Raw genomic sequence first — 15,992 nt, forward strand, 5'->3', positions numbered from 1 at the left:
AAAGATACATAAACTTAGAATTCCATCCTAGATATATTCTTCTTAACTGTCTTAAACAATCAGGTTCCTAGATAATTTCCTGCAGCATCAAAGTGAAATGGTATTGTCCAACAGGAATACAGGAGAATGGGCCTAAGAGTCAGAAATAGAGGCAATAAGATAGAGCCCTGCCCTAATCTACTGGAAAGGATTTGCGATAGGAAATACCAATGCCTTCTTTCATGGGTATAGGTAAATCCTAGCGAAAACTTAAGAAGAGCAAAATCTTCAGAACTAAACATCCTCCCCCATACCCACCATATTTAGCACCTTATTGAGCTACTTGGTTTGTTGTCTGTAGGCAGCCTCCCATATAAAATATTACCAACATACCGTTTATCTCCAAACTCTTAATTCCCTAAGTGGTCTGATTTATACTAAGGAGATAAGCTAATACTCAGAATCACTAACAGCTTAATGTGCCATTCTCTATATTTTTAAAAAACATAGAGGTAATGTGATAACCAAAAAGAGTGAACTATTATATCATCTTTGGCTATGTGGCAAACATAAGCTCTTTTTAAGCAGGAGGAGCTTTTCCAGTTGCCTCTCCAATCAGAATATATAGAGAACAACCTACTTTATCTAATGTAAGGGAACAGTGATTATACGCTCAAGGTTACCGTGCTCCTCAACAATTAATTTAGCAATACCTAGTTTATAAGAAAACTGTAAGCTCACCTGCAGTGCTTCACCACACACTCATTGCTGCAGTACTCATTGTCCCAGTCCTTACTCACAACGGGAGGGTTCTCACACCCTGACCTCACACATCGAGGCTGGGGGGAGAGTGGCACAGGAGAGGCACTCACCAATTCAACATCCATCTGAGAAGGAGACTCAACCTATGCGAGGAACAGAATATCAAGCATGGATTAGACTGCTACTGTCTAGCCAGCCAGCTAGTCAAATTTGCCGACAGTCAGTGGAGTAACAGGTGTTACAATCCTTCACATACCACGGTGAAATTCTTGCTCTCTCCCTCTACAACCCAACTTTAGAACTTTGCCAAGCATACTGACCTGGACAGTCTTCCTATTAGGGAGGCTGGACACAAGCTAGGGCTCTTTTTAATCTCACCTATCATTGACTTTATTCCACACTTGAATTATATCCCTTTGAAAGTACCAAATCAAAAGTAGAATGTGGGTAGAAGTTGAGTCACCTCAACTAAGCAAGATGGGAAAAGCCAAGACAAGAAAAAATGTGATACTGTTAGAAAAAGGGAAAAGAACTTAGCAATTTGTCAAGTTACCTCCTGATTGGTTTTTTTTTTTCCCCCCTTTTAAATGATCGCTTCATTAATCAGAGCTAGAATCTCAAAAAGTCCCATATTTTAAGATGACCACTGGTCATGCACAAGTTAAAACTAGGGTAGCTGGCATCTGTTTATAGCTTTTGAAAGATTTAATATGTGCCAACTGTATTTTTTGGGCTATTTCTCCCTCACTGAAAACATCAAGCTCAGCAGTCAAGACCTAGGAGAAATGGAAGGATTCATATTGCCAAAACTTTTGGTGCTTGGATAGACACCTCTAAAAAGAAACTGCATAGACTGTATCCTCTCTAGTCAAACTACTGTGTTGCCTCTGCTTAGTTAAGGAATGGTCTGTGAAAGGAGGCCCCCTTCTGTTTCTCACTGGGGCGTTCTGGGTGGTACAAGTCACTGCTGTGGGAAACTGTCCTCTACGTACTACAGGAGGTGTCATATTCCCAGTGCACCAGGGATTAAATGCTAGTAACAATCCTAACTTTTACTGGGTCAACCAAAACTGCTTTTAAACACTTCTACCAGTCTAAAGGAAAAGATATGAGAACAGAAGTTCACCTCAGGAACTACATCTGTGATCATCTCACAGATTGTCTCAGGAGAGGTTGCCTCCACTGTATGGGCTTCAGGGCTACTGTTCATAGGCCGCTCAGGACTACTTTCCACAGTTGGTGGGACTAAAGTAGTTTGCATTTTCAGAGTGGGCCGAGGCACAATCTTGATCTGCAGAGGTGGTGGCTGTTGCTGTAAATTGAATCGAACTTTCTGAGGTGGAGGCTGTTGCATGGCCTGCAGTGGGGGAGGCTGCTGCAGAATGGTCACTTGCTGCTGAGTGGGGGGTTGAGGCATCTGTTGTAATGGAGGGGGCTGTAGTCGGGGTGGAGGCAGTTGCATAGAAGCAGCAGCTGCTGCTGCTGCCTGCAACACTGACCGAGTGACAATCTGGGCTTGCTGGCTGGGCTGGATAGTAGCTGTACTGGTCTGGCCTAGCTGGAGCCCCCGGGAGGTCACCACTGTGGCTGGGATAACGGTAACCATCCCTCCTTGAGACATGGTAATAGAAGAGGGCAGCATCTGTTTGGTGATAATCAACTTGGTGATATTGGGCTGGCCCCCAGCCCCTGAAGATGCCTGGTTTGCAACATACGATGAAAGAGTGGAGTTAACAACAATGGAAGGGGACAGAGCAGGTGGCTCTGTTGGGGCTGGTGCTGGAGATGCTGGGTCAACAGTAGCCATAGGAGGTGGAGAAGGAGTCTGTGCGGGTGGCACTGGATCCAATTCTACTGTTTCCACAGTGGCCTAAAAAATGACAAAAAAAAAAAAAAAATCATTGGGAGATATACCTACTCTCTACCCCAGGACATATTCACTCTAATCACCTCCCAAGAAAAGATATAATACAGATTTAAAAACAAAATAAGGAGCACCTGTAGGCCCTTCCCTGGTAAAAGTAAACACTGGAAACTAAAAGTAAACTCAGACTGGCAAGGTTTTACACACTGGAAATAACAGGAAAGTTGTTAAGACATTTTTAAGCTTTCAGTACTACATAGTATTAATAGGCTCCACAGGGTTTGGGTGGTCTTCTTATAACTGCTAAAAAAAACAGCTCAGAAAAATTTCTTATTGGTTTAAGTATCCACCTACAGTAGTGTCCAACTACAGTAACCCTCTCACCTGACACTCCTGGTTGTCTTTATAAGCAGCCAGAGCCTTCAGATACTCTTTCTTGGCAGCTTCAGTTTTCCGCTTATAAACCTGCAGGGAGTAGAGAGTGTTTAAAAAAGATCCTCATACTCATAGAAAAGACTGTTAATTCTATATTATTCATCAATAAATGGTGAATCACCTCAGTCTAATCACTGACAACTCCTTCTAGTGAATACACTTCTGAAAGCTAACAATTATGACAGCCTCCATGGCAGGCTCATTCCAATGAGCATTCCTCTGAAAGCCAGCCAATCAACCAGAGTCTTGCCAGCATAACTACACTACTAAACTTCTACACGTCTTAACATCAACCCATGTCCACCTCTAAACAAAATAAATCCTGACCCAAAACTATATGTAAAATCAAGCAATTTGCTCAGCCTGAGGACTGTGCCTAACCAGTATACTCTCCCTTAAAGAATGTGGTAAATTGTCTGCAAAGATGGTCAGTTTCTCCCATCTGGCATTCCCCTCCCTCCCATCAAGAACTGAAGTCTATCTCCCCTTCCTTTGAGTCTGGGCTAGCTCTGTCACTTGTTGTGACCATTAGAATGTGGCTGAAGTGATACTGAGACTTAAGAGGCCTTGAGGCATCTGTTTTGCTTTGTTAGAATGCTGCTGTAAGTCTGCCATATTGTAAAGAAGCTAGTCTAGCCGATACGAAGGATGAGAGGCCATGAGAAGAATCAAAGCATCACAGCCAACAGGCAGAACCAACTGACAAACATGGGAGTAAGGTCATCTTGGCCAGCCATACCAACTGTCATTTCACTACAACCACAGGAATGAGTCCAGGCAAGAGCAGGAGATAAATCACCCAACCAACTCACAGAATCATGATAAATAATAAATTGCCATTGTCTTAAGCCCTTACATTGGGGTGGTTTGTTGAGCAGCAATACATAACTTATACAAGTAAATAATAAATTCAGCTTTTTGTTTTAGATATTAAGTAGTGGATTCTGACACAAGAAACTGGGGGTTTAGGGTAATGATGATAGTCATCTTCTACTTCAACTGTATATTTATACAGTAGCACAATTTCATTTACTTTCTTAACCCAGATTAAACTTTTTATAATTTTATTTTGTTGTTGTTGAGAAAATATATCCAGCAAAACATATACCAATTCAACAGTTTCTACATGTACATTTAGCGACATTACATTCTTTGAGTTATGTAACCATTCCCTCCCTCCTTTTCTGAGTTGTTCCTCCCTCATTAAAATAAATTCACTGCCCCCTAAGGTTCCTGTGGTTCCTATCTAATCTTTCGAGTCACTGTTGTCAATTTGATTCTGTATAGACAGTTTTTAAGAGTATAATGCTCAAGGCAGACATTTTTTATTAGTTAAATGAAACTATTGTTTGGTTTTAAGACGACTTCAGGGGATGTTGTTGGTTTAAGGTTTAAAGATTATCTCAGGGCAACAGTTTCAGGGATTCATCCAACCTTCATGGCTCCAGGAAGTCTGGAGTCCAAGAGAATTTGAAATTCTGTTCTGCATTTCCCCTCTTTTGATCAAGATTCTTCTATGGAATCTTAGAACAAAATGTTCAGTAATGGTAGCCAGGTACCATCCAGTTCTTCTGGTATCATGGCAAAGGAGGCAGTTGTTAATGGAGGCAATTAGCCACACATTCCATATCCTTCTCCTATTCCTGACTTTCCTGACTTCTTCCTTTGCTGTTCAGGTGAATAGAGACCAATTGTTGTGTCTTGGATGGCCGCTTACAAGCTTTTAAGATCCCAGGCACTACACATCAAACGAGGTAGAACAGAGGTACTAAACACGGTATTAGGCAAATTAACTGGGATGGCCCATGAAACCATGACCCTACAAGGTTAAACTTTCTTAAGGGAGATTAACCATGGTTTTCAGGTTTACATTAGGCCAGTGAGGAAACCCTAAATTAACTTCTAAATCCAAACTAAGTAGTGGATTTTAGGGTTAGCCACCTTAGCATGCAACTTACCAAGCAATAGCCTAATTTTACAGATGGGAAAAATGAGGCTTAAAAAAGTTATCTAAAAACTAAACAGTTGAAAACAGATCAGGAATTACAACAGACACAATTAGTGGAAAGCACATGGGGCTTGGAATTAAAAAACCTAAGTTGTGTTTCAACTCTACCATTTAAGTTACGTGACCTTAACTATCAGTGTACTGACAAAGCCCATTTCCACCTTCAGTAAAAAGGGGAAAATGGTAGCTATTTTATCGGGTTATTGTGAGGATTCAGTGTTTTTATAATTATTAATACTTTTTAAGTGGGTTTTCTGGTTTCAGTGTATGGCTGCAATTTCTAAAACCAAGAGCTAACATTATAAAGGGCGTGGAAAAAAATTATAGGAAAATCTCTTTTTATCTCAATCAAAAACTTCTAGAATATTTACTATCTGTTAGTTCCTCATTATTTGCTCACCTGTTTCTGCTCTTCTCCCAGACTGTCCCACATAGAGGCCACAATTTTTGAAACCTCCCCAAAAGTGGCATTGGGATTCTGTCCCTTGATGGCAGCCTGTGTATCACGAAAAAATAAAGCATATGCTGAAACTGGTTTTTGAGGTTCATTAGGATCTTTCTTCCTTCTCTTCTTTGGCGCCTTCTGTTTTTTCCCTGCTTCTACCACAACTGTCTTCTGGCTGGGAAGCTGCTGTAGGGGGAAAAAAAAAGAATTACAAGAAGGAAGAAGGGAAGTTCTGTGTCTGGAGAACTGTAAGAAAAGGACTTTTATCTAGGGGGAAGCTATCTAGCCACAAGAATGAAATTTTCAGAAATGCTAAAAATAGAGGCAATAGATTAAAAGACATTAGTAAAGTATGTGAGAACCCATAAGAATGGGGATTAGGAGGAGCATTATAAACTGGAAGTGAAGAGGCAGGACCCCATACCCAGAAACAGCAGAGGAAAGGGCAGGGCAGGGCAGGAAAAAGGAATAGTGATTAGGTTCTGTATGCCAAGAGTCTTATCCTAGAGTATCATGGCAGAATTAATTTTGGCAGAGAATGCCTCACCCTCCGGAAATCCTCAACACCATCCTCATGAAGTGAACTAGTAGGTGAAGGGGTGGTTGAAAGACGATCCTCAGGTGACTGGGCAGGTGGCAGGATGGTGCCACCCCCTAAGCTCAAACCAAGTTGAGAACTCAGTTCTGACTGATCAATGGTAGTCAACTGGCTATGCCCCATCAAGCCAGATGTCATGTCTGTCATTGGTACATCAATTGTAACAGGTGGGTTGGCACTATACTGAGTTCCTATAGAATGGTCCAAGTCCTAAGAGAAGCAGAAGGACTAATTAAAACTAAATATAAAAAACACCACCCTTTCCCCCCTGAATTCAGGACAGTTTATAAATCCCCTGCTTACCCAAATTATATGATCATTTAAACCCTATGAAACATAACTTGTCTACCCATAAAACAGATAAGGCTTTTTAGGAAAGTGCAGAAATTAGTAAATTCACTTCTTTGCACTCAGAGGCCTACTCTGGAGTAACTAAATAATCAGAGAAGTCTTAATTTTGGACAAGTTAAAGAACAAATTATTCAGTAATCTAGAGGTAGTGACCACACCCAGGGTAAAGAAAAACTTCCCCTCGGAGCCCTCCCCAAAATAATAGCTTTTGAAGTTGCAATACACAGGCAACCAGAGTAAATAAGTCCAATGTTAGAGATGTCTGGCACCAAATAGAGACAGCAGAGATGTGCTACTGATGAGATGTGCTGGAAGCCCAACATACTGACTTATAACACATACTAATTCACACTACTACATTTGGCTGACAATTTTTGAATAAATCTCTCAAAACGTCAGCTATCACACTCATGTCTGAATCCTAGAATGTTAAGGCCATAATAAAAGGGAAGGAAAAAAAAAAAAAACTAACTAGGCAGTGTACTGACTGAGCCCCAGTTTCCACCTTCAGTAAAAAAGGGGAAGTGGTAGCTTTTTTCCCCCTCCAAAAAACACTATCATTTTCATTTCAGGGTTAAATTTGAACCTTTTATAATTTTAAATATTTTTCAAGTAAGATGGACCCAGATGGTAAATCTCATTATTCAGGGGAAATTAAGTCTTTGTTGGTTAGCCTTTAGTCCCAATAATGGAAACAAGCAATATTAAAGTATAGCAGGGAACAGAGTTACTTTTGTCTCTCCTAGCACCATGCCTATGAGCTTGGGTAAGCCTGATAATACTTTGCCCCTTACCATGGTCAAGCCCCCACTCAGGAGCCCCCCACCCTGCTCCATCAAGCCATGGGTCATGCCCACAGGCATGTCCAATGTCTGGACCCCATATTGGGCTGAAAAGCTGCCATCCTGTGAAGAGGACGGGTCTGCCAGGTCATCAAAGTGGCCAACTACATCTGAGACAGCCAGTGAGGGGTCAGAATCCAAGGAGATAGGTGGAATTTCAAATTCCTCATCACCCAAGCTTGGTGTATGGAATGTCTGTAGGGGGAAAAAAGGAGAAAAGAATTAGACAGTGGGAAGAGGAGGAACTGAATACTGCTAAGTGAAGAACACAGCTGGGTACTGGAGATTCTCAGTGTACCTCTTTTCAGTTGGGATCCTACTTTGGTTATCAATTTCTTAGGACTTACTTAATTTTACAAATAAACCTCTTCTTCCTCATACCCTTGGTCATATGGCACATGCAACGCTTCCAAAATCAATCACAAATTTCAATTATTTTATCTCTTTCTACCTTTATCATCTTGGTTGTCCTAAACTATTATGCCTATTGTTCTACTGAATAATCTATTATGCCTATTGTTCTACTGAATAATTCTTTCACCACCATTAGTAAGGACTCAACCTATATAACCTCTTAGCTATGATGCTTGAAATCTCTCTGAAGATTCTAATAGCAGTTATTTCACAATTATTTACACCTGTTAGACCACAGAAAATCAGTGTCAACCAGCCAATTATACTTTGACTATTGTTTTAGGTTCCTTTGAAGATCTGTCATTGGAACCTTATCCCCCTCTAAAATATTATTTGCACTTAGTGCAGAGTTTCCCACCTCTCCTCCATTTTAGAAACCATAATATTACCCACTAATAAAAGATTCTCATTTGTACAGGATTTTCTTCAGAAAACTCCAATAATGCCAAGATAACAGTGAGAGAAAACCCTTCATAAAAGCTACAGTAAAAAGACAAACTGGTTCTTCAACAGTTCCAGAACACATTCCTAGCTTGCTCTGACTAAGCCTTTCTGCAAGGGAGGAGGAAAAAGATTACTCCAGCTGGCTAAGGACCCAAATCCTTCCTCTAACTAGACCAATAATAATATACTCTTTCTATTCTGAATGAAACCACCATTTACACAGCTAGGAGATTCAATGCCTGAGCTAAAATATAATAACTGCTACAGCTCCCTTTTTGACACTACAATGTAGGCATCTGCAACAATAGAGCATTATATAAAAAAAAAAAAATCAAGATATTTTGGTGTCAGAGAGACCTGAGTTCAAGTCCCAGCTCTGCCACATGACCTTGGTTTTCCTCGTCTATAAAATGGGAATTATAATTGTAATACCCTCATATGGTTATTATGAGGATGAAAGAGATTTAGAACACAAAAGTTCATCATAGTGCCTGATACACATAATTGCTTAATAAACCATTATTAACCATTGTGGTTAATGATAATACTAATATCCTAATTATTATTATTAACCTGCCACCTGCCCCAATGAATTATCACAGATAATTAGAATCTTAGAAAATTTAAATTCTATGAACCTATCATACAACACAGTAAATATTAACTGGTTTCAGATCAAATTCAATGGGCATCCACATTTTTTTCATGATTAAACAATGCATTCCTTAAGAGTTCCTTAAGGTATTTCTAGACCCAGAAAGGGTCTCACTAATATCATAGTTTTTGTTTTAATGAAGACATTACTAAACAAAATATTTCCAGCCAGTAGAAATTAGGGAGAAAAATATATGCCTGTGAAATGCCCAATCTCTCTGAATCACATTGGCAAACAGAAAAAAAAGTTTCCTAGAAGATAAAAAAAAGCATACACCTTCATTTTTACATTTTCCTCCCAAAGTCCTTACTGTTTTACTTAGTATTGTGAAAATTTGATGGCTGTCTGGGATATAAGTTGAGAGTACACAGTTCTTCATGGGAAAGACTAACACCGTCCCCGCCCCCCAAAACTCAGCTGTTTCTCAGCATACAATTTATAGTTTTTCTTATTGTGTGGAAGTTCTTAACTTCAGGTCAGTGACTCTTTCTGAAAGTTAAGTTTAGGTTCATGTGAGCATTTTTCAGGGAAGAGTGTACAAAGATTTTTACCGAATCCTCAAGCAAACAAACGAAAAAAGTTACAGGGACAGAAAAACAGATCAAGGGAAACATTTATTATCCTAGATTGATGACTGTATAATAGCAGTTTTCTATTTTTTAAAAAATAGATTGCTTTAGCAAAGCAAAAGATGACTATCCTTTTCTGCTTATCACAACAAATAAAAAGGCAACTCTGCTGAGATATGAAAAATGATACTGTTTGTTAATGAGAACATAAAAAAAAATTCATATCTAAAACAAGAGATCACTGTTCTAGAGAGACTACCCCTCATAAACCATCTGGAGTGCTCACGTGAACTACACTAGAAACCAGACATGCAGAGATTCCATTGTATCAGTTCAACAAGGCATTCTTTCTATGCACCGTCTCCTGGGATGTGGAAACAGCTTTGTTATTCAGTATCTGTGGTGTTAATGGCAGTTTTTTTGGTTTTGTTTGTTTCTTCTTCTAAGTATGAATAGAAAATAACCGCAGTTATTAAGAATACAGGAGACAGCTCCTGTCCAGAGACAAAATGAGACGGCAAAAAGGGACAGGAGCTGGTTGAAGGGACATGGGAAATTCGGGGTGGAAAGGAGGAGTGTGCTGTCACATTATAGGAAGAGCAGCTAGGGTCACATAGCACTGTGTGTATAAACTTTTGTATGAGAAACTGACTTGAACTGTAAACTTTCACTTAAAGCACAATAAGAAAAAATACAGAAGAGTAAACCACATGCTATAATAAACATACAGAGTCACTCTAAATTTCTTTTATCACTACAAATTATCTGTAAGATTATGGGTAAAACCCAATAATGAATACCTTCACCCTGGTGGATCTATTATGTGACTAGATCATACTCTAAACTGTTAAATATAAAGCAAAGCTAAAGCTGTAGCAAATAATAAAGTGGTTTGGGCACGGAAGACAAAAACAGGAATATGATGCAGTTACCTTCTCACTCAGCTTCCCTTTCCTTCTCTATTAAATTTCTGGGCCTTTTTGTCTTTCTTGAGGGATGAGGCAGTTTGGGAATTACAGTTTATAAGCAAACATGCTTAGATATTGAGAGAACCAAAAAGTAAGAAAATACTACTTCCCTCCTTTTTCTCATTCCCCAATACCAAAATACACAATACAGTATTTATTTAAACAGTTTTTTGTATAGATTATTCATTGTAGAAAAATTCATTTCAATCTAACACCTATTTATTGAACAGTACACTGGTACTATGGGTCATTAAAAAAAAATTGTCCTTAAAAAATGAAATAACTTATGGTAGTGAAAATTTTACCTACACAGCCTGAAATTATTAACTGATTCTAATATCATAAGGGAGCCCCTGAGTGGTACAGTTAACATGCTCAGCTGCTAACTGAAAGGTTGGAGGTTCAACTTGGAAGAAAGGCCTGGTCATCTAATTCCAAAAAATCAGCCACTGAAAACCCTAGGGAGCATAGTTCTACTCTGACATACATGGGGTTGCCATGAGTCACAATCTACTGAATGGCAACTGGTTTTACTGGGGTTTTTTAATGTTGTAAGTACTTTTCCCAAAAGTGCTCAAAGCACAATATTACATAAGAGCCAATCTGAATGAGAGAAACAGATTAAATTCCCTCCAGATCATAGAGATTTCTATGCCAAGAAATGCTGTAACAAATGCTAAGCCTTCCTCTCTGGATACCTACTATTTTAAAAGTATTATTATCATTCCTTATTTTATTGGGATATAACTTACATAAAGTACACACATTTTAAGTGTATATAGCTCAATGAATTTCTACGTATGTAAACACCTGAGTAACCACTACCCGGATCAAAGATAGAGAACATTTCCATCCCCCTAATAGGTTTCCTCATGTCCCTTCCCAGTCAGTACCTATCCTCCCCACAGTAGGTACCACTATTCTGATTTTCATCGCCCTAGTTTAGTTCTGCCTATAGAATCCTTCAGTATTGCAACTCCAAGCTTGAATTTTTCCTTCAGTCCTTTCAGCTTGAGAAATGCCAAATGTGTTCTTTCCTTTTGGTTTTCTAACTCCAGGTCTTTACACATTTCATTTTATTACTTTACTATGTCTTTTTGAGCCACCCTTTGAAATCTTCTGCTCAGCTCTTTGACTTCGTCATTTCTTCCATTCGCTTTAGCTACTCTACGTTCAAGAGCATTGACAGAATACCAGTTGAGATGTTTCAACAAATGGATACAATGCTGGAAGCACTCACTCGTCTATGCCAAGAAATTTGGAAGACAGCTATCTGGCCAACTGACTGAAAGAGATCCATATATGTGCCCATTCCAAAGAAAGGTGATTCAACAGAACGCAGAAATTATTGAATATCATTAATATCACACGCAAGTAAAATTCTGATGAAGATAATTCAAATACAGTTGCAGCAGTACATCAACAGGGAATTGCCAGAACTTTAAGCTGGATTCAGAAAAGGACATGGAATAAGGGATATCATTGCTGGTATCAGATGGATCTTGGCTGAAAGCAGAGAATATCAGAAAGATGTTTACCTGTGTATAACGGATTATGTAAAGGTATTCGACTGTGTGGATCATAACAAATTATGGATAATATTACAAAGAATGGGAATTCCAAAACACTTAATTGTGCTCATGTGGAACCTGTACAGAGAACAAGAAACAGTCTCGTTTGAATATAACATGGGGATACTGTGTTGTTTAAAATCAGGAAAGGTGTGTGTCAGGGTTGTATCATTTGACCATACTTATTCAGTCGGTATGCTGAGCAAATAATCCGAGAAGCTGGACTACATGAAGAACACGGCAAGAGGATTAGAGGAAGACTCATTAACAATCTGCGCTATGCAGATGACACAACCTTGCTTGCTGAAAGCGAAAAGGACTTGAAGAACTTACTGATGAAGATCAAAGACTACAGCCTTCAGTATGGATTACACCTCAACATAAAGAAAACAAAAATCCTCACAACTGGACCATTAAGTAACATCATGATAAATGGAGAACTGAAGTTATCAACAATTTCATTTTACTTGGATCCACGATTAAAGCCCATGGGAGCAGCAGTCAAGAAATCAAATGACATACTGCATTGGGCAAATCTGCTGCAAAAGACCTCTTTAAAGTGTTAAAAAGCAAAGACGTCACTTTGAGGACTAAGGTGTACCTGACTCAAGCCATGATATTTTCAATTGCCTCATGCATGTGAAAGCTAGACAATGAATAAGGAAGACTGAAGAAGAACTGATGCTTCTGAACTACAGTGCTGGCGAAGAATATTAAATATACCGTGGACTGCCAGAACAAACAAATTTGTCTTGGAAGAAGGACGGCCAGAATGCTCAATAGAAGCGAGGATGGTGAAACTTCACCTCACATACTTTGGACATGTTACCAGGAGGGACCAGTCCCTGGAGAAGGACATCATGCTTTGTAGAGGGTCAGCAAAAAAGAAGACTGTCAACGAAATGGATTGACACAGTGGCTGCAATAATTGGTTCAAACACAGCAACAACTGTGAGGATGGCGCAGGACCAGGCAGTGTTTCGTTCTGTTGTACATAGGGTCACTATGCGTTGGAACTGATTCGACAGCACCTAACAAAAACAACAGTTTAGTTTTTGCCTATCCTTATCTTCTTAAAAAAACGAACTCATACAGTGTATACTATTGTATCTGGCTTCTTTCAGTCAACGATATATTTCTGAGATCATCCAAATTGTTGTATTTATCAGTAGTTCATTCTTTCTTTATTGTTATGTAGTATTCCTTCTACAAATGTGCCACAGTTTACTTATCCATTCTTCATGTGATAGATATTTGGGCTGGTTCCAATGTTAAGCAGTTATGGGTAAAGTTGCTGTGAACATCCTTACACATTTTTTAGTGAACATATGCACTCATTTCTCTTAAGTATATATCAAGGAGTGGAACTGATGGGTCACAGGGTAGGCATAATCTTATCTTTAGTAGATACTGCCAGTTTTCCAAGGTGGTTGAACCAATTTATACTCTCACCAGCAATGAAATACTCTCACCAGCAATCTACATCCTTGCCAACTCTTGGAATCGTCAGTCTTTTTAATGTTAACCTTCTAGCAGGCGTGCAATGGTTTCTAATTATGATTTTAATTTGCATTTCCCTGATGAGTGATGATAATACTTTTTTATATGCCTAATGGCAATGTGGATATTATCTTTTGTGAAGTACCTGTTCAAATTTTTTGCCTGTTTCTAAATTGGGTTCTTTCTTTTACTCTGCAGAAGTACTTGATGTACTCTGAATATCAATCAGATATATATGTACTGTAAATATCTTCTCTCAGTCTATGGAGTTCCTATCTACTTTCTTAATGATGTCTTTTAATGAAAAAGTTCCTTATTTCAATGAAGTCCAATTTTTCAGTGTTTTCATTTATGGGTAATGCTTTTTGTGGACATCTATCCTTTTCTTGTAAGAAAACTCTAAAAGAATTTTTAAAAAATATTACCTTTGAGTACATCTAAATTATATTTGGGGTAGCTCACAGTAAGATTAGATACAACAAAAACCACAAACCCGTTAAAAAGAAGTTCAAAAAAAAAAGAGAGAAGAGAATATACAGAAGTTGTTATGAGAAAAAGGAGAACTGCTGTTGATTTTATTTTTGGTTTGTGACTTTGGAGACCCCATGTGCTACAGAGAACTGCTCCATAGGTTTTTCTAGGCTGTAATCTTTGTGGAAGCAGACCACCAGGTCTGTTTCTTACGTGGTGCCACTGGGTGGGTTTGAACTGTCAACCTTTTGGTTACTAGCCAAGTGCAAATCACTTGTGCCACCCAGGGACCTTAAAAAGAACTGTTAACAATGACAAAGTCTTAGGCTACAGGAAGCTACTGAATTTGAGTCTAAAATTAGTTATGAGTTTCTTGACAAAATAGTGTTTTGTTTTTGCCTTAGTCATTAAAAAAATAAAAGATCAGACTTAAACCTGGAGAGTTTCTTGATGTTATAAAAAGAAGCCACTTCTTATGTAGTTACCTCTTGATTGTACAAGTTTATACATGGGGCAGAGGATTAAGAATTGTGGGTAAATTTGAAAGCTACTTATATTTAGTTCTGAAATGTACTTTCACATGGATGAGGCCAATGTGAAATTTATAATATTCCAAAAAAATGAAATTAAATCGTGGAGACCTCACTCAGAAGAAACTGGCAATGAGACTGCAAAGCACCAAAGAGATTTTAGTTGTATATCATTTCTAAATTTGCTACTTATTTGGTTCACACTTTCTTCTGCTTAGGAGAAGAGTAATAAATGATAATAGCAATAAAAAAAGTTAAAAAAAACTAACAACTGCTCCTTGTCAATCTGATTCTCATCCATGAGAATTTTAGGATTTATTATAGGATAAGCCCATTCAACAACAATTAAGAACTCTTGGTACAAAAAACAAAATAGTTCACACTACTCTTGGAAAAAAATAAATCCTCAAAAGACAGCAGAAGGTTCAAGACTTCACACTTTCTCAAAGAGAGAAAAATGTATTTTTGTATGTTTCACCTTTCTCTTTTGCCTTGTCTAAGCAAGTGATACAAATCTGTATTCTAACAATATTTCCACAAAAACCTTTCCACGAATACTAAAGGACCTTACCATAACAATCCTACTTCACACCATCTAAACTATTATTACAGCCATTTGACAGCTGGGCAAACTGACATACAAAGAGAAGCAGCCTGCCCAAACTCTGAGTCACTGGCAAGCAGAAACACATGTTCTACCCAACTTTCTTCATGTTCTGTGACAGCTATTTCCTTTCCTCGTGTTATTAGCAAAACATGCTGGCGCCATGTATGTGAACATACCTATTAATTTTTTATCAGAGTAGGAAATGTAAATGAAAAAAGACCCCTTCAACAGAGTTCGTTTCAAGAATGAGCACATATCCACACTTAACCCCTGCTAGGTAAGCTCCTCCCCTCATCCCAATTTCTTTAGCTAAAAATTTTCGATCCCTCAAGATTGTTGCAGCTATTTCTACCGAACAAAATGAGACAATTCCTCGCAGTCTTCCAATTCAGAATCAATCTCCTCCTTAAATAGATCATCTCTTTCCAACGTCCTGCTTTTCTGATGACAGCAGTTCCCCGGACACACCCCAGACAGTCCTCTTAGGCTCCAGAAGCAGCTACCACATTTCTCTGAACACCAACCGCGGCCCGGGTTCCTAGCCCCCGGTCCCTGGAGTCCGCGCTCCCCACCCCACCACCCTACCCCCCACCGCTGCCGCAGGCCCTCCCCCAGCAGCGTCGGCAGCTCTTGCTCACCTCGGCCCCTGACAGGAAGGGGTGCGAGGGCCCTGTGATCGTCAGGTAATTGTCGTTTCCTCCGGGAAACTGGAAACCAAAAAAAAGCCGCGGGGATAAGTTAGGGGGAGCAGGGAGTTAGCTCGGAGCGACGGATTCTGACCCCGACTTTCCGACACTTCCCAAACCCGGCTGTCTCTCTCCTCCCCCGTCAACCGCCTCTCCGCCCGGCTTCTCGCCTCTGCTTCAACCCCGTCAGCCGCGTTCTCTCGCCAGCCTTCTCAGCGTTCATGTTCCTACCTCCATCTTCACACAACCGCTACCACCGTCTTAGTTCCGTCATCGCTCCCACCGCCCCCACT

General features: G+C 39.4%; 1 protein-coding gene across 4 annotated transcripts in view; it reads right to left on the minus strand.

Moving 5' to 3' along the window:
• TOX4 (TOX high mobility group box family member 4) overlaps nucleotides 1-15,992 on the minus strand; it is a 17,821-nt gene extending 1,829 nt beyond the window's left edge. The window contains exons 1-8 of one of the 4 annotated variants that reach the window (XM_023725007.1): nucleotides 15,931-15,986; nucleotides 15,652-15,720; nucleotides 7,237-7,479; nucleotides 6,041-6,301; nucleotides 5,449-5,676; nucleotides 2,990-3,070; nucleotides 1,868-2,611; nucleotides 721-884 (exon numbers count right to left, since the gene is read on the minus strand). In XM_023725007.1, the coding sequence (XP_023580775.1) occupies nucleotides 721-884; nucleotides 1,868-2,611; nucleotides 2,990-3,070; nucleotides 5,449-5,676; nucleotides 6,041-6,301; nucleotides 7,237-7,479; nucleotides 15,652-15,720; nucleotides 15,931-15,936 (1,796 nt within the window). In that variant the 5' untranslated portion in view covers nucleotides 15,937-15,986. Of the gene's footprint in view, nucleotides 1-720; nucleotides 885-1,867; nucleotides 2,612-2,989; nucleotides 3,071-5,448; nucleotides 5,680-6,040; nucleotides 6,302-7,236; nucleotides 7,480-12,720; nucleotides 12,751-15,651; nucleotides 15,721-15,930 lie in introns of those variants that run through there. The other 3 variants (XM_004389980.2, XM_004389981.2, XM_023725008.1) reach the window with 3 other exon arrangements.

Source organism: Trichechus manatus, unplaced genomic scaffold (assembly GCF_000243295.1).
Source record: "Trichechus manatus latirostris isolate Lorelei unplaced genomic scaffold, TriManLat1.0 scaffold00273, whole genome shotgun sequence".
NCBI classification, from domain to species: domain Eukaryota; kingdom Metazoa; phylum Chordata; class Mammalia; order Sirenia; family Trichechidae; genus Trichechus; species Trichechus manatus.